At 48.6% G+C, this 19,751-nt stretch overlaps 6 protein-coding genes across 6 annotated transcripts; 4 read left to right on the plus strand and 2 right to left on the minus strand.

Annotated features, from left to right (window-relative positions):
- The first annotated feature begins 22 nt into the window (after nucleotides 1-22).
- Nucleotides 23-3,238, plus strand: F4813DRAFT_363714 (uncharacterized protein). Its single transcript, XM_049243728.1, has 7 exons — nucleotides 23-543; nucleotides 607-630; nucleotides 701-727; nucleotides 791-1,953; nucleotides 2,002-2,262; nucleotides 2,313-2,717; nucleotides 2,767-3,238. Exons 1-7 carry the CDS (start codon nucleotides 486-488, stop codon nucleotides 2,827-2,829), a joined length of 2,001 nt encoding a protein of 666 aa, XP_049098544.1. The 5' UTR covers nucleotides 23-485; the 3' UTR covers nucleotides 2,830-3,238.
- A 1,079-nt stretch (nucleotides 3,239-4,317) lies between these two features.
- On the plus strand, nucleotides 4,318-7,985 carry F4813DRAFT_363719 (zinc metalloprotease mde10). Its single transcript, XM_049243729.1, has one exon. It carries the CDS (start codon nucleotides 4,993-4,995, stop codon nucleotides 7,384-7,386), a length of 2,394 nt encoding a protein of 797 aa, XP_049098545.1. The 5' UTR covers nucleotides 4,318-4,992; the 3' UTR covers nucleotides 7,387-7,985.
- Nucleotides 7,986-8,134: 149 nt separating this feature from the next.
- F4813DRAFT_363721 (uncharacterized protein) lies at nucleotides 8,135-9,463 on the minus strand. The gene is made up of 3 exons (XM_049243730.1): nucleotides 9,103-9,463; nucleotides 8,852-8,954; nucleotides 8,135-8,633 (listed from the first exon to the last, which is right to left on the minus strand). Exons 1-3 carry the CDS (start codon nucleotides 9,339-9,341, stop codon nucleotides 8,466-8,468), a joined length of 510 nt encoding a protein of 169 aa, XP_049098546.1. The 5' UTR covers nucleotides 9,342-9,463; the 3' UTR covers nucleotides 8,135-8,465.
- Nucleotides 9,464-10,217: 754 nt separating this feature from the next.
- On the plus strand, nucleotides 10,218-12,272 carry F4813DRAFT_363723 (glycoside hydrolase family 51 protein). The gene is made up of 2 exons (XM_049243731.1): nucleotides 10,218-10,806; nucleotides 10,862-12,272. The coding sequence occupies exons 1-2, from the start codon at nucleotides 10,700-10,702 to the stop codon at nucleotides 12,258-12,260; spliced, it is 1,506 nt and encodes a 501-aa protein (XP_049098547.1). The 5' UTR covers nucleotides 10,218-10,699; the 3' UTR covers nucleotides 12,261-12,272.
- On the minus strand, nucleotides 12,273-15,530 carry F4813DRAFT_363727 (WD40 repeat-like protein). Its single transcript, XM_049243732.1, has 6 exons — nucleotides 15,272-15,530; nucleotides 15,131-15,147; nucleotides 14,825-14,988; nucleotides 13,441-14,661; nucleotides 12,954-13,385; nucleotides 12,273-12,905 (listed from the first exon to the last, which is right to left on the minus strand). The coding sequence occupies exons 1-6, from the start codon at nucleotides 15,316-15,318 to the stop codon at nucleotides 12,882-12,884; spliced, it is 1,905 nt and encodes a 634-aa protein (XP_049098548.1). The 5' UTR covers nucleotides 15,319-15,530; the 3' UTR covers nucleotides 12,273-12,881.
- A 2,204-nt stretch (nucleotides 15,531-17,734) lies between these two features.
- On the plus strand, nucleotides 17,735-19,645 carry F4813DRAFT_363732 (DUF1751-domain-containing protein). The gene is made up of 2 exons (XM_049243733.1): nucleotides 17,735-18,229; nucleotides 18,302-19,645. Exons 1-2 carry the CDS (start codon nucleotides 17,853-17,855, stop codon nucleotides 19,026-19,028), a joined length of 1,104 nt encoding a protein of 367 aa, XP_049098549.1. The 5' UTR covers nucleotides 17,735-17,852; the 3' UTR covers nucleotides 19,029-19,645.
- Nucleotides 19,646-19,751: the final 106 nt, after the last annotated feature.

Raw genomic sequence — 19,751 nt, forward strand, 5'->3', positions numbered from 1 at the left:
CTAAGAGGCTAAGAGGCTAAGACATTAACGAACCTCGCCTACATGTACATAGCATGACAGGACCACGGAAGTAGCTATTTGTACTTTCTGTGTTACCTGCTGTACCTGGAACTGCATATGTGGGCGCACTATACCTCAATACGCTTTGCTTGCTACGTCCCGCGCCTGCTCATTCCAATCCTCTCCTAATAAATTTGCCGTAATACAAAAAGTGCCTCGCTCTCGTCACCTATACTTAATACTTAGATCTACCCGTTCGTGAATTGTCCTTCGTCCTTTCTTCCTTACACTCTTAACCTCGCACGAAGCTGAAGTGGTTCCAACTATTCCTATTCCTATATAACCTTGAAGCAATATCCTGTTCTAAATATCTAGACATCAGTTTTCATTACTCCCAACGGCCTTTTTCGTAATTTAGTACCCCGCAGTGCCTACAACTAAATCACCAGTTGTCACCACCACACCGTCATCACTCCGTTGTCATCATGGGTGAGCAATCCAAGTCGCCGGTGGTCGCCGAGGCCCATCTGGTTGACACCTATCGTGAGCTTTCCCCAGCCGTATCTGTAACCCCCTGGGCCGCAATGCTAACTTGAGCTTGAATAGACCCCCCGGCAAAGATGCTTGAAAGTGAGAGAGACCTTACTTATAGAACTATGTTTAATGCGTAAATCATAAACGAAGCTAACTTGGTTCCTAGAGCATCCTAGTAAACCTCATCTCGATAGTAAGGCCAAACTATAAACTACGCGAGAAATAAAATTAGACCTCTATTCTAAGGCGCATATAGGTCTCGAGCATTACCAACAGTTATACAAAGAGTCCATTACCGAGCCCGAGAAGTTCTTCGGCAGGACAGCTAGGGAGTTATTAACATGGCAGCGAGATTTCGAGACTGTTCGTACCGGATCCCTAATCGGCGGAGATGTTGCCTGGTTCGTCGAGGGTCAGCTCAACGCTTCCTACAACCTCGTCGATCGACACGCATTCAAGGACCCTAACAGGGTCGCGCTCATCTACGAGGCCGACGAACCGAACGAAGGTCGGAACGTAACTTATGGCGAGCTCCTCCGTGAGGTTAGCAGAGTCGCGCATGTCCTTAAGAAAATGGGTGTCAGAAAAGGCGATACAGTCGCCATCTACTTGCCAATGATTCCGGAGGCCGTCATTGCCTTCCTTGCAGTCACACGTATCGGCGCTGTCCACTCCGTCGTATTTGCTGGTTTCTCGGCCGACTCCCTACGTGACCGTGTCATCGACGCCCAATCCAAAGTGGTGATTACCACAGACGAAGGAAAACGAGGTGGCAAGCTGATCGGTACCAAGAAGATCGTCGACGATGCGCTCAAGCAATGCCCCGATGTAGCTGGCGTTCTGGTCTACAAGCGCACCGGCGCTGACATTCCCTGGACTCCGGGTCGCGATCTGTGGTGGCACGAGGAGGTCGAGAAATGGCCGTCATACATTGCCCCCGAAGTCATGAACGCCGAGGATCCCCTCTTCCTACTATATACATCGGGTTCAACCGGCAAACCAAAGGGTGTTATGCACACTACTGCTGGATATCTGCTCGGTGCCGCGCTGACTGGCAAATATGTATTCGACATCCACGACGGAGATCGGTATTTCTGCGGTGGAGATGTCGGCTGGATTACCGGCCACACATACGTCGTCTACGCGCCTCTTCTCCTCGGTATATCCACTGTCGTTTTTGAGGGCACTCCGGCCTACCCAAACTTTTCGAGATACTGGGACATTATCGAGAAGCACGGAGTCACCCAATTCTATGTAGCACCGACTGCGTTGAGACTGTTGAAGCGTGCTGGTGACGATTACGTCAAGGCCCATATGTCGAAGTTGAGAGTACTCGGGTCCGTAGGCGAGCCTATCGCGGCCGAAGTTTGGAAGTGGTACTTCGAAGTCGTTGGCAAAGAGGAGGCACAGATTGTCGATGTAAGTCGAAGCCTTTCGTTCTTGAAGGAATAGGTTCTAACAGGACAGACCTACTGGCAAACCGAGACTGGCTCGAATGTCATAACTCCTCTAGCAGGAGTAACACCGACAAAACCAGGCAGCGCTTCTCTGCCCTTCTTCGGCATAGAACCTGCCATCATCGACCCGATCTCCGGCGAGGAGATACACGGGAACGACGTTGAAGGTGTTCTGGCCTTCAAGCAGCCTTGGCCCAGCATGGCCCGCACTGTCTGGGGTGCGCACAAGAGATATATGGATACGTACCTGAATGTCTACAAGGGCTACTATGTAAGTATACAGGTTCCAACTGCCCCTCTCCAATTACTAACCACTTGAAGTTCACTGGTGATGGAGCTGGTCGTGACCACGAGGGTTTCTACTGGATTCGAGGACGAGTAGACGATGTGGTCAACGTTAGTGGACACCGTCTGTCGACAGCAGAAATCGAGGCTGCCCTGATCGAGCACCATTCCGTAGCCGAGGCTGCCGTTGTTGGTGTTGCTGACGAACTCACTGGGCAAGCGGTCAACGCGTTCGTAGCAATCAAGAACGGCAAAGAGTCATCGGATGCGTTAAGGAAAGAATTCATTCTGCAGGTAAGAAAGAGTATCGGACCGTTCGCTGCACCTAAGGCAGTTTTCATCGTGCCCGATTTGCCCAAGACTCGAAGTGGCAAAATTATGCGCCGCATCTTGAGAAAGATTCTAGCTGGCGAGGAAGACCAGCTTGGTGATGTAACAACGGTAAGTACCTTCTCACCCTCCTCTAGAATGCCTACTCATCGCGTAATAGCTTTCCGACCCCTCAATAGTTGAGAAGATCATCGCCATCGTACACGAGGCGAAGAGAAAGTGAAGCGTATAAAGGCTTTTGCTTCTTCTTTTTTTTCGAATTCTGATACCATTATGTCTTAGATATGCGGGGGAGTTGGAACGTATAAAGATCCAATTATTGACACCTATGTTTTAGCGGTTGAGTTTGTACTCCTGGTGTCGTGGCGCTGATACGACCATTAGTTGGATGATTCGGCGTTCTAGTTTCAACCAATGTTACCTAGTTTGGGGCATTGCAGTTGGACAGCTCCGTCAACGAATAGCTGAAACCAGCTCTGTGTATAGACAGCGTATCAACACAATAGTTGATACTAGCTAGTTAATTGCATTTTTGCAAAAGTATACTTTGCACTTTTTCACCTCATGAGCAGTATGTAAAAGGGGCGTTAATTAGCTCATTAGCCACATTACTATATAATACTAAGATGCATGTTGCACGAATCCAGTTCCGTTGCGTCCGTAGATATCCGTATAACTAGTAACACTATAGCAGCAATAAAGAAATAGCAACGTATTGGAAAGGCTAAGATGAAAGGCCGCGTCACACAAGTCTTATTTGAAGTTAGCTTTTGCAGGCCAGTTTCTTGGCAGAAGTTCCGACTTAGGGAGCTGGCGTCAGCGCTGGGCGCCATCAAAGAGACATAGACGGATTTATGGCCTCGGAGAGAGACTACTTGGTAACGAAGACGCGATTCCTACAGCGCAAATCACGGAGATAACAGACACACGGAATAACAGACATTGACGAAGAGTGGCTGATGCCGTCATTGCCGGAATTGGTGGCTGCAGTTAGTTTGTTAAGGGCGTAGCTATCCATAGCTGTACCGGTTGCATGTAGGACGCGGCTCGGTCCGATAGGGGGCCTATGTAGTTGAACAGAGACTACTTCCTAAACGATGCGGCCTTGCCCTCAATATAAGCAGCGTTTTCAATTGCAAGCACAACGGGAGTTACGTCGCATTTTAATCCACAGGCCTTGCCCGGGTAGGCTGCTCCTGAAACACCCCTACAGGATGCTTGCGGAGTAATCTGTATAAACAGTATATAAATAGTAATATGTAAGCCGGGGTTAGTTCGCCGCTTCGATACTTTATTAACTACTTAAATCTAGTAAGTTGCCGCGACATCAATTATGGTCATAGTCTATGTAGGTATTCATGCAGTTGTTCTGTAGGTTATTGATTACCTGTGTGCATGGACGACGTTGGTGACGAATTCGAGGAGAAGATGGTACATATTCTTATGAAGTAACCGTGCTGGGCTGCCAAGACGGTCGAAGCAACCAATCATTGTCGACGGTGTAAGTGAAGAGGACCCCGGATCTTATATGATATGTAATACATAGGTACCTAGGTTAGGTACCTAAAATTACCTACGTCCGGATCCGTACATACCTATCTTAATGTTCCTACGTGCATGCAGGTAAGTAGCAATTGCCCCGCTTCAGGGACTGTCTCACCTGCCCTTTGCCATCCTGCCATCTATGTAGCAATAATTCGAATTGATACATGACTGCTATTGGCTTTAAGCTGTCTTATGTAACTAACTATTCCAAAAAGCCTAGTTATTCTTTGCCTGAACTCTTTCTTCATGGCCAGCATCCATCCATTCCCAACCTAGGCACAGGACTTTTGCGCAGCCACACTTCCCATATTCCCACACTCTTTTTTTTTTTTTGTTTCTCCTTCTTTTGCAATTGAAACATTTTGAATGCTGTCTTTTCGCTTTTCTTCTTTCCTCAGGTTTATTAGTCAGAAAAACTTATCATTTGTTTTTAGCGACTGATATATACGAGGACTTTTGAGCACCGAACAAAAACACGTTCAGCCCGACGAAGATCCTAGCCTCTCTAGAACTAAGACCAAGCCTCCCTCAGCACGCCGCCGAGCCTATCTAGTTCGTCCTTATTGCGTGTAATTCACTTGGCATCGGCACTTACGGCATCTGTTGCTTGTTTCATTCTAGTTCCGCCTTCTCCTTGGAAATCTTAATACACGTTTGATGCTCTCTGAAGCATTGAAGCACTCTAATCGTTGTTCTTTCGTCGATCTGCCAACTACAACGATAATTCCCTGTTTTTTTTATAGTTCTTTTTTAATATTCCACAGTTTGTTAGTATCGCGCCGGCGCATGGGGTCTTGAGAACAAGTAATTGTCCTCGGAGCAGGGCTTCACCCATTCGATCATGCGCGGTATTCTCAAGGCTGCGGCCGTCATTTTATCAGCATTATCGCATTCCTCACTTGCTCATTCCGTTAAACGAAATGCCTTGAATTATATTAGTCGAGTCGATAATCCAGTAATCCATACCGCCTCTAATCGAGTCCACGCTTATTCTTCATTTGATCTCACATTTCTACTACACAACGAGAAAGACGAAGTCCGGATATCCTTAGAACCTAACCTCGATGTGCTTTCAGATTCGGCAGTGGTACGCTATCTTAGTCCTGACGGGTCTGTGACGGAGGAGAAGATACAAAGGACAGACCACAAGGTGTTCAAGGGCCACGCCTTCGTACAACATCCGTATCATTCCGAATGGATTAATTCCGGTTGGGCGAGGATAACAGTTTATCGAGATGGTCCGAGGCCGTTATTTGAGGGAACGTTTCGGGTCAACGGGAACCAGCACCACATCCAGACGAGCTCTAACTACAGACAAACGCAGCACGAAGATGATCCTAGTGCGGATTTGGCCGATGACGAGTACATGGTCGTCTGGAGGGATTCGGACATTAAATCGAGTTACGATGTTTCGGAATTGAAGCGCGGGCTCGGTGAAAACTCGTGTTCGTCTGATATGCTCAACTTCAATAACGAGGACAAGCACCCCGTACACCAGGGTCTAGATCTCCGTGATCTATCAGCGGTGGATGCAAATAGTCTTTTCGGCCGAGACGAGATTGACGGTACGACTACTGGGAACGGTGCTGGTGTCAATCTTGCTCAGAGTATCGGGTCTACTCAAGGTTGTCCTACTACCCGCAAGATTGCCCTGGTCGGGATCGCAGCAGATTGCACATACACGGCGCAGTTTACTAATAAGAGCGATGTGCGTTCCCATATTGTTCAGCAGATTAGCTCGGCCTCGGCGCTATTCGAAAGTTCATTCAATATCTCCCTAGGTATCCAAAACCTAAGTATCAGCGATGCGATATGCCCGGGAACCCCTACGGATAGTGAAAAGTGGAATGTCGCCTGCAGCGACAGTGTCACGATTACGGATCGACTTAACTTATTTTCCGAGTGGAGAGGTCAGCATAACGATACCAATGCGTACTGGACGTTATTGAGTACGTGCGGTACCGGTGCGGCTGTAGGATTAGCATGGCTAGGACAGCTATGCGCCCAAGGAGCGGGAACTCAGGCAGACTCGAGCGGAGGAAATGAGACAATCGCGGGAGCCAACGTCGTCGTTCGAACCTCGACCGAATGGCAGGTGTTTGCGCACGAATCAGGTCACACGTTTGGTGCTTTCCACGATTGTGTACCCGACACATGCTCGGACGGCACGGTGACGATGCAGAAGTGTTGTCCACTTAGTAGCTCTACGTGTGATGCTAACGGAGCTTTCATTATGAACCCATCTACCTCTGACGGCGTTACGCAATTCTCCCCTTGCACCATTGGCAACATTTGCTCGGCTATGGGTCGGAATAGTGTAAGGTCAACCTGTTTGTCAAACAACAAAAACGTCGTTACATTTGCACCAAGTCAATGTGGTAATGGCATCGTGGAGGCAGGAGAAGACTGTGATTGTGGAGGCGAACAGGGATGCGCCGGTAACAGTTGTTGCGATCCAGGAACCTGTCGATTCAAAACCAATGCCGTATGTGATCCGACCAACGAAGACTGTTGTACGGCCCAATGTCAATTCAAATCGTCGGGTTCGGTTTGCAGAGACAGTGCTAGCTCATGTGACCCCCAGGAGACCTGTAGTGGTACTTCTGGGACGTGTCCTGCCGATGTCAAGGCAGCAGATGGTCAAGCCTGCGGTGCCAGCGGTGGCGGCTTGACCTGCGCTTCCGGACAGTGCACTTCTCGTGATTTACAATGCCGGACGTTGGTGGGTTCGTTGACTAACAATAACGAGACATCAGCTTGTGACTCGCAGACCTGTCAACTTCGGTGCGCTTCATCTCAGCTCGGACCAAACGCCTGCTATGATATGCAGCAACACTTCCTAGACGGCACTCCTTGCCAAGGTGGAGGGAAATGTAATAACGGACAATGTATGGGGTCTAGCTTCACCGACCAAGTAGGAAGCTTTTTCAACGACAACAAGCACATTATCATCCCCGTCGTCTCAGCCGTTGGTGGCTTCATCGTACTCTGCTTGTTATGCTGTATATATTCATCTTGTCGACGTAGGTCACGGAGAAGAAAGATAGCCAAGACAACTCAACCGAATAGCAGCTGGGTTGGTGGAGCCGGCGGTGCGTGGGTTGCGAATTCTGTCTCCCGTCCACCCCCAGCAGCCCCAGGAAGATATAATCGAGGTCCGCCGCAACAACAGCAGTCCTGGCAAGGCGGAAATCAGTGGGTGCCGCCCAGAGCACCTACAATGCGGTACGCGTAGCCGCTCGGGTTGGAAGAACCTAGGCTGGCGACTGGGAAATCTGAGAGGTTGTAGGGCATCATAGAGGGTATTCACAAGGTTCATCATATCGCGGTTGTTTCAGGCGTTCTAGGCCAAGCATGCATTTAGTTGAGGTGCATATACTGTACTCACAATCACGAAACTCGGGACTTATCATTCGGTGTTTGGATAGCATTGGAGACTCCTATTTTAGGTATATATGTACAGGTTTAGGTCTATAGTTTTTACTTACCTAGTTGTTGGCATACCGGGACTAGGAATTATCTATTATGGAGAGCAAGGAAACCAGCTGGGTTTCAGCTGGATTTGTGGCTTTTTGGCTTTTGGGAAAAAAGACCAGAAGAAGAGAGGAGGAACTCGGGGTTGATTAAATACTACGGCCCGACATAGATGAAGATGACGAACGCTTTTATGACCAGGAACAAATAAACACACTATAAGCCCCCCGGTCCTATATCTATATCTTTCCGTCTCTCTATCTTTCTACCTCTCTCTATATTTTCTTATTGTAAGGGTTTTCTGTAATACTGTAACCTAGATCTTAATACTTACACAAATTCAGCCACGATTGTACTTGGTATTGCTTTTCTCAGAGGCCGCACTTAAAAAGGATCTATCATACCTGGTAACTAATGGTACATTGTAAAACTTCACAGATGGCCCGTTCCCTAGGTACCCCGTGCGTCTACGCTAGGATCGTTGCTGCCCAATGGCTTGGGACAAATGGGATAAATGTTGTCTATTCCTCACCGGTGATATATTATAGATATTAGTTAGTTGCTCGAGGAGAGGACAAACCATATTCTCTCGACGCCGTTGTGCCTACATCACAACGCCCCCTTTCTTTCCCCTTTTATTACTCCTGCTGGACTTCACCTTCTAACTATATAATGTAGGGTGTAGGGTCAACGGATTTCTTCCCGTCGAGCTAATAGATCTTATAATCCAACAGACACAGGCAACGCCCAACTATCCAAACAACCAAATTAAACACCGTCTCCCTCGCTCTTCTCTACCCTACCGCCGCCACCCAATCCAACTACTCAACTGCCCATACCTCACCGAGCCTCCTTCCTACTCGAACGACTAGGCGTCGGTCCTCCCGGTGCGCGTGAGGAATCACTACCACCGCTGCGGTGCGACTTCTTACGCGCGGACTGCGGCTGCGGCGGCTCATCGAAGCCGCACAGCATGCGGGTGTAGCGGAGCCGGGTAGCCGGTATGCTCTAGACGCTTTTGTTAGGGGACGAATACACGGGGCCGGGATATGGATGTAAGGGAGCGGAAGTAAAACTGAAAACCTAGGAAATAGGAGTAGAATACAAGAGTTACATCCGGGACACAGGGGAGTGAATATTGTTGGTCTTTACACACACACAAAAAAGTGGAAGAAATAGGGGTTATAAGAAAGAAAGAAAGAAAGAGGAGGAGAAGGGGGAAATACCTCATTGTCCCGCTGCGCTGCCATCATTAGTAGTTCCGGGCTATCTAGAACCTGGGCGGCTACGCGGCGGCGTTCGAGCACGGCGTAAGACTCGTCTTTCCCGCTAGAGTTGAGACGGATGTATTAGTTCGTCTCTAGGGCATATAGTTGTACCAGTTCTGGAGCAACGCATAGTTACGAGTAAAGGGAGGAGTAGATAGATGTCACTAGGCTAGGCTAGGCAAGTAAAGAAAGAGAGAAAGAAGACATACCCTCCAGCCCGATACTTCCTATTCCCCTCGGGACCCCAATCGCTACTGGCATCGGACGACTCGTAGGGATCCTTCCCCCGAGCCTGGCGATCCCGCATCTCGGCCGTGAACTCGTCGTCCGGGACTCTAGCTCCAACGCCTACGCCTACGCCTACGCCTACGCCCACGCCTACGCCTACGCCAACTGCCACGGCTCCGCCAGGGGTGTAGCCGCCGGTAGGAACGTGATGATTGCTCATTATTAGATTAGATTTGATTAGCTTGGACTTATTAGACTAGACCAGCTTTTTGCTTCCCCCACTGCTCTGGACTTGGAAGATAAGGTATGTATGTATGTGTGTGTGTGTGTGTGTGTGTGTGTATTGGTGGATTCTTGGGAAACCGGGTCCGTCCTGGCGAAGCTAATGTGCGTTCTATTCTTTTCTTGTCTCGGTATTGTCGTCGGTCAGTAGTAGTGGCAGTAGTAGTGGTGTTGCAGGCGGCTTGTATGTACCTAGGTAGTTAAGTTTAATATATTACGTATAAGACGGATTTGGTTTGTGATGAGTGGTCGAGGAGTTTGACCCAATGAGGATGGGTTTATGGGGGGAAAGGGGATGTCGAGGGTTAATTGATTGACGGATGGATGCAATGCGAGTGTTGTGTGTAAGTTGTAAGTAAGGTGTTGTAAGAGGTGTATATATTGTATGTATGTACATAATGAGTAGCAAATAGCGAGTCACAAGTAGCGAGTAGCGAGTAGCGAGTAGTGAGTAGTGTAGCGAGTTGGCACTTTGCAGTTGGCAGTTGGCAGTTGGCAGTTGGCCCCGGCGTTTTAACATTTGGGTAGGTACATTTACATTATCTAAACCTAAGCCAGATATTGTAGTAGTCCCTTCCCGCGGTGCCGGGTACGGGCTGCGGGCTTGGTGTGGGGGTAGGTAAGTTGACGTACATAATTTGGTATTTGGGGAAAAGGTATCTATCCGCGGGGTAACGTGAGTACTGACCGATCTGATCTGGGATTGAATTGAATACAGACGTAAGTACTTAGGTACCCAATGCAGTTAAATACATGTATAGGTATATATGTATAGTCAACTAGGTTAACTACGGTACATAACAAGATAGATATAGTTACATTAAATAAAGTTGACTTACACAGGTACGTATAACGAGTACATGCATATAGTATATAGATATGTATGTACCCTACTCACCCCATACATACCTATGTAGGAAATGTTTACCTCATCCAACTATTGTCTTGGGAGTCTAACTCATATTCTAAATTATCTATAAACTACTATTGGTTTCTCTTCGTCAAATCTAAGCACGGTATCGAACGAATTCCTTATCGCGCCTCATTATGCGCACCAATCGGCGTCCCCACGGGCAAGATTCTCCCGAATGGGACAACTTTCCCGTACCCGCTCCGGTCTCCGGTGGACCCTAATACGTGAGGGGAGAGGCGCGTAGCGGAGAGCCAAATGCCATATGAATACCAGGCGAGTCCGGGCTGGTGTCAATGTCTTCTCCTGATACTCTTCTCTTGGGTATACTCCGAGTCTGGATTTGTGTATTAAGGGAAAAGGAGAAAAGTCCTTAATAAGTCAGCATGACCACCTTCACCAAGATCGCGGGAGATGAAACTCCTCTCATCGAGGTGGACGCGGCCAAGCGCCTGTCTAAGATAGACCCTATGACATATGGCGGCTTTACCGAGTAAGGGGAATCCATTCTCGATATAAAACAACATGGGCTAACAATTCAAACCAAGACATATGGGCCGCTGCATCTATGGAGGTATCTACGACCCATCTAACCCTCTGTCCGACGAAGACGGCTTCCGGACAGACGTGCTCTCGGCTCTTCGCGAGATCGACATCCCGGTAGTGCGGTACCCCGGCGGCAACTTCGTCGCGACGTACCACTGGCAAGACGGCATCGGGCCCCGCGAAAAGCGGCCCTCCCGCCCGGAACTGGCCTGGCTCGGCACCGAGACCAACCAATTCGGCACCGACGACTTCATGCGCTGGCTCGACAAGCTATCGGCCGGCAAACACCGCCGCGTAGAGCCGTACCTATGCCTGAACTTCGGCACCGGCACCCTCGACGAGGCCCTGGCCTGGCTCGAGTACTGCAACGGCACGCGGGACACGTACTACGCGAACCTGCGCCGCGCCAACGGACACCCCGAGCCCTACCGCGTCAAGTACTGGGCCCTCGGCAACGAGGTCTGGGGCCCCTGGCAAGTCGAGCAGATGACCAAGGAAGACTACGCCAAGAAGGCCATCCAGTGGGCCAAAGCCCTGCGTCTCCTCGACCCCACCGTCGAGCTCGTCCTCTGCGGGCAAGACGGCCAGAGTTCCTGGGACCACTACGTCTTGCACGAGTGCGTCGGCTGGGTCGACATGCACAGCATCCACATATACACGGCGTCGAACAAGCACATTCACAACGCCACGGCCCCCCTGGCCGCCGAGCGCGCGATCCAAATCACCGCCTCGCTGATCGATCTCGCGCGCATCGAGAACAAGGTCTCCTCCACGAAGCCGCCCACGCGCATCTGCTTCGACGAGTGGAACGTCTGGGACCCGGAGCGCGCGCCGGGCGAGAAGGGCGCCGAGGAGCAGTACACCTTATCCGACGCGCTGGCCGTCGGGGTGTGGCTGAATGTGTTTGTGCGGCAGAGCAAGTACATGGGCATGGCGAATATTGCGCAGACGGTTAATGTCATTAGTCCCCTTATGACGAACGAGCATGGCGTCGTGCGCCAGGCTACGTGGTGGCCGCTGCTGCTGTTTAGTAAGTATATGCGCGGCTGGACTGTTGCGACGCATGTGCGGTCCGGTGCCTACGAGGGAGAGACGACGCCGGCTTGGTTACAAGGGACGCTGGGCGAGACGGGTGCGCCGTGGCTCGATGTTAGTGCCGCCCTTGGTGACGATGGCTACGTAAATCTGGCTGTTGTCAATATTAGCGAGACGGAGGACTTCGCCGTCCAGCTTAAGGGTGTTGGTACCGATGTGTCTATATACACCGTGTCCGGATCTCAAGTTAGTTCGACGAATAAAGAGGGCAAGGAAGAGGTTAGCTTGTCTGAAGGGAAGTGGGATGGTCAGGGGAAATACACGTTTGCAAAGCACACGTTCACATTATTGAGGTGGAAGCCGTAGAGCTGAGCTAGGCTAGGGTTGAACAACATAATAAAATTATCTGACATGACTCTCACAGTTCGTACGCTAACACGGATTCGCTGTGGATGCCGGGTGTAGTGCTTATACAAAAAATGACAATCCGTTAGCTTATGTATACCTGAAAAAATGTCTCGCCCCAATGCTCCTAGCTATATGATAGTAACGCCTCGCCGCCTCCAAGATAGCCAGACATGCCGATCCGATACCCAGGAGTCGTCTCCTCGTTTTTGTCATAACAAAACAGTAATGACAGTCCCCATAGTAGCTCCATGACACCTATCGCGACGATTCGCTTCACAGCCTGGAACGGCTGTCCTTTGTTTCTTCAAACCGCTACTAACGGGTGTCTAGACCTTGCGGTACTAGATCATAGATTCTATAGCTTCGTGGGAGCTAGATATTGCACTCGAAAATGCGGTAATAATAATATTGGTATGCCATTAGTAGCGACTTTTCACTACTAGCAACCAGTTAAGGCCTCGAGCCGACAAATATATCCTGATACGCTATGATAGTCGCTATCATCCCACCAATAACTGGGATAAAACGTAATTCTTTGCGTTTTCTAGTGGAAGGCAACGGGGATATAATTGTAGTCTATCATCGGAAGTTGATAATAGCGAGCTGGCTTTTGTTAGCTTAGGGCTAAATAAATTAGGTATCGTGACTTACCCGGCTGTTGACTCCATAGGCAAGTTTATGACCTGTTATATCCCATTCCAAACAATGTTCGTCCTCCTTCTCCGGCTCGGGGTTCATCCGTGGGCTAAGCCAGCCGGGATGGGGCGCTCGGCTCCAACTTGCCCGGGGAATATTGCAGTCACCAACCTTCCAGATTAAAATCTTCTCGATCGTAGCTACTGCAATAAATGCGCCATCGGGGGTAAATGCCATCGAAACTATTGGCGAATCCATGGTCATAGAACACTTCGCTTTCCCGGTAAGAGCTAGGGCATTCCATATAAAAATAGCCCCGTCCTCACCACCAGAAGCCAAGAGCCGCTCGTCATCCGGGGGTGTCTGCTGCAAGGGCTGCCAAGCTAACGCCGTGACCGCATCATAGTGCGCTTCTATCTCACGCCGCTTACCGTTGCTGTCCCAGATCTGATAGTGCACCCGTTAGAAAGCAGCCTAATTTCGCCTAGAGGGAACTACTTACGTCCACAAAACCTTTCTCCCCACAAGTAGCCACCAGCGAAGTCTTCCAGTCAAATTGAACTTGGGTTAAGGTATCACCTTCGCGAGTGTCGAACTTCCGGACCTCACCGATTTCTCCATCAGCACACCTTAAAACTATTAATAAGTCACCACCACCTATTAGAAACTCGGATTCGCTAATCCATGCAGCATCTAGCGGCTCCGAATCAAGATCGTGTCGTGGGAGGGAATATGTCAGTGTATTAGTCGATAAGGCATGGTAAATGGTTATTAAGGCACCGCCGTTATCCGGCGCGATGCCCAAGATAGCTGTATTATTAGGATTCCAGCGCAATTTGAAGACGGGAGGTTCGGCAACCTCGAAACGTTGTAGATGAGCACCTTCGTAAGTCCAGAGGTCAATTCGAGCTTTCGATTCCGAGTCTGTAGCAACAGCAATAGTAGACCCGTCCCAATTCCAGGCCATCGCAGTAACTGTGGCCGTGGACTTAATATCGTCTTCGACCAGGGAATGGAAACTTGGAGCGCCGCCATTCACGTGACCATTGAATGCAGGGTCGGTTGTGGCTCCACGAGAAACGTTCCAGATGCGGGCTAGCGCATCGGTTCCAGCAGCCGCCAAGATGGTGGGATCTCGGGGATGCCACTGACAATGCAGTAGCACAGGCGCGTTCTCACCATTGATTCTTGCCAGTGCCGTGGTTGGCGAAGATGTTGGCGCATCGTCGTGACCAGAGCCTAGGGGGATAAATATGGTTTCGGTAGCCAATTCTTGGACTTTGTCAACCTGTGTGCCCTGGTCGGGCCCGTCAGTTCGGGGAGTTGGCGTTGGCGCCTGTTCGCCCTCTTGGGGGGAAGGGTAAGCATGGTTGTCATGGTTGTCATGGTTCTGCCCGTCAAGTTCCATCGGAGTTGTGGCTGCATCCACCCCATTTTCGTACCCATTACTCAGTCTTGGTCGCTTAGCTGGGGAACCATTCAGAAGCGCCGTTTGTGATTGCCTTTCAATTTGACGCTTTCGGTTATTTTCTGCATCAACACCGGACGTAGTCATCGCTGCAGCTGTTGTTTCTGTCTCTGCCTCATCATCCTGGTCCATTTCCTCCGTTTGCTGCTGTTCCTCCTGCTCCTGCTGGTGAAGCGGTGGACCTACACGTAGTGGACCAAAAATACCTAGTTGCATCGCCTCGGCCACTGCCGCCGCAGCGGCATCACGGGATAACTACGCAGAAGAAACCTGTCAGTGCCCATTTGGCCGAATTCTGGACAAAATTAGAGCAAAAATGATTTTGACTCCATTACAACCCGTGATGGAAATTTGTCGCGCGCATTGCACCTCGCATAGAAAAATAGTTAGGATGAATTCAGTTTTTGCATCGACATACCTGTTGCGACTGTGCATGCTCTCTTTCTAACGAGTTATACAATAGACCCTTGTTTATGACATTGACTAGCGCATGACTTTTGACATGTTGCGCGAAATCTAGCTGTCGGTGAGGTTCCTCGACGTGCCACTCTTTTTGGAACTTGACGGCTGTCTCTCGATAATCTACAACTTCAGGTTAATTTGACTCCGGCCGTCTATAGCAACGTCACCGCTGTGTGTGCATACACACACACATACACACTCCCACATCATTGCATAGCTCAAGATGCGTGAGGTGCGCGATGGCGTTATGAGAAACACGTACTGCCTTCTATTAAATATCTGCGATTTGATGTCAATAACCCGGTAAGAGGCGACGGCACAGGAGTAACGGGGGTACGGGAAAAGGCACAAGCAGCCTGGTGTGTGAAGAAAACCGGAGATACCTAAGTAAAGAAAAACATACCTCCAAATCAAGAAATTGACTCGGTTAGAGTCTAAATACTCCTTCATGGTCGCAAACGAGGGGCTATATGAAGGGGTATGATGCTACGATATCTAATAGTTCGAACAGTGGTGTCCTTATACTGGGATAGGCGGTATTTTGATCTCTTCTCATGAGGATGGTGAAGGAAAGAAGACAACGAGATTTTGGTTGTCAGGCCTTGAATGATTTGAGATGCATCCACGGGCAGGGGCTAAGCTACTATGGTACGGCCTTCCTAGTAGATCCACGCCAAATCCATCTTAGTACGGAGTGCTTAAGTACATACCCTACACGCCGTTGCTATGTAGTTGGGGGAGCTACCAGCCTACCTTGGTACCTACAGGGTATGTAACTAACCCAATTTTGCATGATTAAACAACTTACATAAGTACCTAGGTATCTACATATATGGAGGTATATTAGGTACATTATGTATGTACTACCTAGGGAGGTACAGACGGCGACCGACTTTAAAACAAAACGCTTGACCTAACGAAGCATAAGTATCGACGTATACCTACCTACATAAGTAGCCAACGCAAACGGTTTGCACATTCAACTTATTTAACTCGACTAACATGTACCTTAGGTAATTTACCTAGCTACCTCATATCAGCGTACGGGCAGACGGGGTCGAGAGTTGAATTGGAAATCTCTGAGAGTGCAAGGGGCCTGCTTCGGGGCGACTTTGATTGTACAGTGTATGTAGGGCTGTTGCTCCGCTGCAAGATTTTGACTGGACATCAGCACTGAGTTGGTTTATTAGTCGAACCCTTTCCCTCAAAATGGATTTAAAAAGGACCCTCATTTTTTACGATGCGAATCAGTCTTCATCAAATTGCCATTGTCGAATGGCTCTGCGGCATATTGTTTAAATGGAAACCCTGTCCGAATCAGGTTCAGTATCGTAGCCTTCCTTTCATCATACAGTGTGTCTCAGTGACATTCTTTGACCACATCTTGTTGATGATCCACGCGGTAGCGGTAGGGCGTTTCCTGGTGCTGCAGGTGTTCTGTCGGGTGGGAGGGATGGATGGAGAGGCTAGACTCTTTTTTGCCAGGGAGACAAGACGGCTTAGCCTATGAGGTAATTTTCCTTTGAACAATAGAAACGACAGCGAAACTCCAGACGACTCCACAGGCAATGGTCAGGGCTTAAAATCATTTTATTAATCCGTCATCCTGGCTTGGCTAGCCTGGCTGGGGTACACCCGGAAATTCGCAATCGGAGAGGATCTAAAAAAACTGAGATCGGTCGTGCTTCAACGCAACAGGAACACAGAAAGAAAAATAACCGCATTATAGTAAAAGTTCTTTTTGTTTATTATGGCTATATGTGAATAGCTAATACCAGTTCTATATTTTAATCGTTTAGATTTCGAACATTTATATTGTAATGTAACTAGGTAAATACCTACATACCTAAGGTACAAAGGAAGTTTGGGTTCGACGGCCGCTACAGGTACATACTAACCTACATATATGTATGCAGAGCTGAGAAGAGTACGTACCAGAGAAAGTCGTAGCGTACCTACCAAGCTTAGGCGAAAGAAACAGACGATCTTTCAAGGCTTTGCCATCCGACTAGCGAATCGCCTTATCCGCTTGGGGCTTAGTGCATTGAAAATAGCATTGTGCCTCTCCGGCATCACCAACAATCCCTACCCAGAATACCTATCATATGTAGTAAATATGCAACAGCGCTAAAAGTTAAAGATGCTTAGGTTAGGTTAGTGCGGACGAAAGAAGATACATAGGTACCTAGGTAGAGAGATACATAGTTAGCCCTCTTTTGCTTCCTCGAGATCCTTTGCCATGACCGCAAAATCTTCAATAGTAACATCTATCGCCCAAAGTACACGAGACGTAATATTCTTAGATGGCTCAATGGATTATCCTATTATGGAGTTGCAAATCATGTACATACATACAGCATACAGCATACATAGTATGCATGTGCCTGCACTAAGATGAGGAGGACGTGTAATCTATGGGTTCCACGAGTTACACATCATCGGCTTTTATCAGTCGAAACCATTTCGAACCTTGCTCCCCTGCAGAAAATTCGTGGCCCTAGAGACCGGGGCTAATCTATCTTAGGTACTCGGTACTTTATTCAGGTCACGCACACGTATAAATCTCTCTCACTCCGGTTCGGTAAAATCGGAGGCGGATAGATGGATGAATATTGTGTGAAAGTAGCTATAGAGGCCTATCTAAAGGTCTATCTAGGAACTTAGCCATGTTGATAACAACTTGAAGCTTTGTTTCGTATTGTATTGTGTTGATATGATATATGTAGGTACCTAGGTACTTTTGCGGTACCTGACCGGAGGGAGGGAGCGACACAATCCGTAAAGGAGGCTTGGGTTACCTCTCCCTGCAGAAGGTGGTAGGTACCTTTTACTAAAATTGTGGCTGACGGGAAACGCACTGGCCACATCAGCCGTTACCAACCTTAACCTCGTAAGGTGATGTGCGGCTTCGACGCGACCCCCGAAAAATCGACCTCTCTCAAACTCTACCTCGAAGCTCAAATCCCTATATCCAAACCGCCGCCATGCCTCCGCGACTAAACATCCCACCTGTTACCCGCGTGGTACTCGTGGTCTTGCTTCTACAGTCCGTCTTAAGTGCTGCCGTGCGCTACCGCCAATGGTCTGCGCATTCCGAAATCGTCGTCGAATGGCTGACACTGATACCTCAACTGTCGCTGTTCTATCCCTGGACGTTCTTAACGGCTACTCTAGTCGAGAACAATATCTTTACATTAGCGATTGCTAGTCTAACCCTTTATCATGGAGGGAAATACCTAGAAAGAGCTTGGTCTTCAAGGGAATTCGCTAAATTTCTACTCGTGGCATCCCTGATACCCAATACTTTAACTTTCTTGATTCTGGTCACACTGTTCACTATCACTCGCAACGAGAGATGGACGTAAGTCCCGCCCCCCGGATGTTCTAGGGTTTTGTTACATGCAGCTAGGAGTACTAATAAATAAAAATTCAGGTTGACAACTATTGCTGGCACGATACCCCTTCAGATCTCTTTTCTTGTCGCTTTTAGCCAACTCGTTCCCGCGCATACCGTAACCCTCTTCCGAGGTGTTTTGTCTTTGCGCGTACCGAAGTTTCCTCTCATATACATCGGCCTTGTTGCTGTGCTGTCCTTGACTCCGTTACTCACGAGTGCTTCCTTGTTCTTATCCATATTCGGTCTCCTTGCCAGTTGGACGTATTTACGATTCTATAAGACGATTTTCCCGGATCTTGATTCTTCGCAACCGACATCTATGCGCGGGGATGCGAGCGAGACGTTTGCTTTTGCTGAATTCTTTCCAGGACCAGTTAAGCCATTTGTTTCCGCGATTACCGAGCCGGTTTTCAACCTGTTGGTAGCAATGAGGATATGCACGCCTTTCTCACAGGCCGATATCTCCGCCGCACAAGGGGGTAACTTCATACAGCGTAGCGGTCATGGAGGTGTTAGGGCTGAAGCTGAAAGACGGAGAGCCTTGGCTCTAAAAGTACTAGACCAACGTCTCCATGCTGCAACTGCGGGACCCAGTAGTGGCACACGAAGTCAGCCACAACCTCCTAACCAGCCAGGCGGCTCGGGAGCACATACACATCAGCAGCCGAACGCTCAGGCTGCGATGACATCACAGCCCACCACAGTGTTGGGAGAGACAAACTATAACCCTGATCATGATCATACCGACAAGAGCGACTCTTGAAATGTCCAATTTTCTGCGGGGGCTGGCGGGGGGCTCTCTCGTTTGGATCTCGAACCACCCCCTTTGCCATATGTCCGAATACGCGTGTATTTCTATTTTGGGAGCACTTGCGAGTTCGGAGTCGGCATTAGAGGATGAGGCATCTGGGTTTTGAGTTTAGGGGGTGAAATATCCCCAATCAAGTAATATCAAAGTGCCGGTTACAGTGTTAATTCACAAGATAGCCGGATAGCTGTCGGGTTCAGTTTGGCTGTTCAGCAAGCTACGGTTGAGATTCCCGTTTGGTTTTATCGAGTACTATAAACCGAGCTTGACGTGCAGCATTATATGTCAATTCTACGGTAGATATAATATCAGCACTGCTTAGCATTTGGGTAATACGGCATGCCGTCACATACCATACTGTCCACGTATCTGTTTTAGAGTATTTCACCAATAGACGGATATATGCAGTCGCGTAGCATATAGTAGCATATAGCATCGTATAAGCTCGCTCCGCCGTAATCCTGCTTTGCAATGAGTTGAAGAACGATGAAGAAGAAAAAAAGGGGGTAGACGAATATATATATATATATATATATCTATATATAATAGTATATAATTATTCATAAGTAAAATGTTATATGTCTTTGATTGATATAGTGCCCAAGTAGATCAGCGGTTTTTACAATGGAAAGGGAGCAACCGTTAAACAATGTTTGGCCTACATTTTCAAGTAGGGCT

Source organism: Daldinia decipiens (assembly GCF_022478715.1).
Source record: "Daldinia decipiens strain CBS 113046 unplaced genomic scaffold F4813scaffold_22, whole genome shotgun sequence".
NCBI classification, from domain to species: domain Eukaryota; kingdom Fungi; phylum Ascomycota; class Sordariomycetes; order Xylariales; family Hypoxylaceae; genus Daldinia; species Daldinia decipiens.

Excerpts from the sequence above, each read along its gene's own strand:
- F4813DRAFT_363719 (XM_049243729.1), top strand. The coding sequence starts at position 4,993 with ATGCGCGGTATTCTCAAGGCTGCGGCCGTCATTTTATCAGCATTATCG.
- F4813DRAFT_363723 (XM_049243731.1), top strand. The coding sequence starts at position 10,700 with ATGACCACCTTCACCAAGATCGCGGGAGATGAAACTCCTCTCATCGAG. Across the intron at positions 10,807-10,861 it reads ACATATGGCGGCTTTACCGA|ACATATGGGCCGCTGCATCT; the intron begins GTAAGGGGAATC and ends ATTCAAACCAAG.
- F4813DRAFT_363721 (XM_049243730.1), bottom strand. The coding sequence starts at position 9,341 with ATGAGCAATCATCACGTTCCTACCGGCGGCTACACCCCTGGCGGAGCC. Across the intron at positions 8,955-9,102 it reads AGGAAGTATCGGGCTGGAGG|CGGGAAAGACGAGTCTTACG; the intron begins GTATGTCTTCTT and ends TCTCAACTCTAG. Across the intron at positions 8,634-8,851 it reads CAGCGCAGCGGGACAATGAG|AGCATACCGGCTACCCGGCT; the intron begins GTATTTCCCCCT and ends AAAAGCGTCTAG.
- F4813DRAFT_363727 (XM_049243732.1), bottom strand. The coding sequence starts at position 15,318 with ATGAAGGAGTATTTAGACTCTAACCGAGTCAATTTCTTGATTTGGAG. Across the intron at positions 14,662-14,824 it reads AGCATGCACAGTCGCAACAG|TTATCCCGTGATGCCGCTGC; the intron begins GTATGTCGATGC and ends TCTTCTGCGTAG. Across the intron at positions 12,906-12,953 it reads CCTATGGAGTCAACAGCCGG|CTCGCTATTATCAACTTCCG; the intron begins GTAAGTCACGAT and ends AACAAAAGCCAG.
- F4813DRAFT_363732 (XM_049243733.1), top strand. The coding sequence starts at position 17,853 with ATGCCTCCGCGACTAAACATCCCACCTGTTACCCGCGTGGTACTCGTG. Across the intron at positions 18,230-18,301 it reads ACTCGCAACGAGAGATGGAC|GTTGACAACTATTGCTGGCA; the intron begins GTAAGTCCCGCC and ends ATAAAAATTCAG.
- F4813DRAFT_363714 (XM_049243728.1), top strand. The coding sequence starts at position 486 with ATGGGTGAGCAATCCAAGTCGCCGGTGGTCGCCGAGGCCCATCTGGTT. Across the intron at positions 544-606 it reads CCATCTGGTTGACACCTATC|ACCCCCCGGCAAAGATGCTT; the intron begins GTGAGCTTTCCC and ends GAGCTTGAATAG. Across the intron at positions 631-700 it reads CCCGGCAAAGATGCTTGAAA|AGCATCCTAGTAAACCTCAT; the intron begins GTGAGAGAGACC and ends CTTGGTTCCTAG.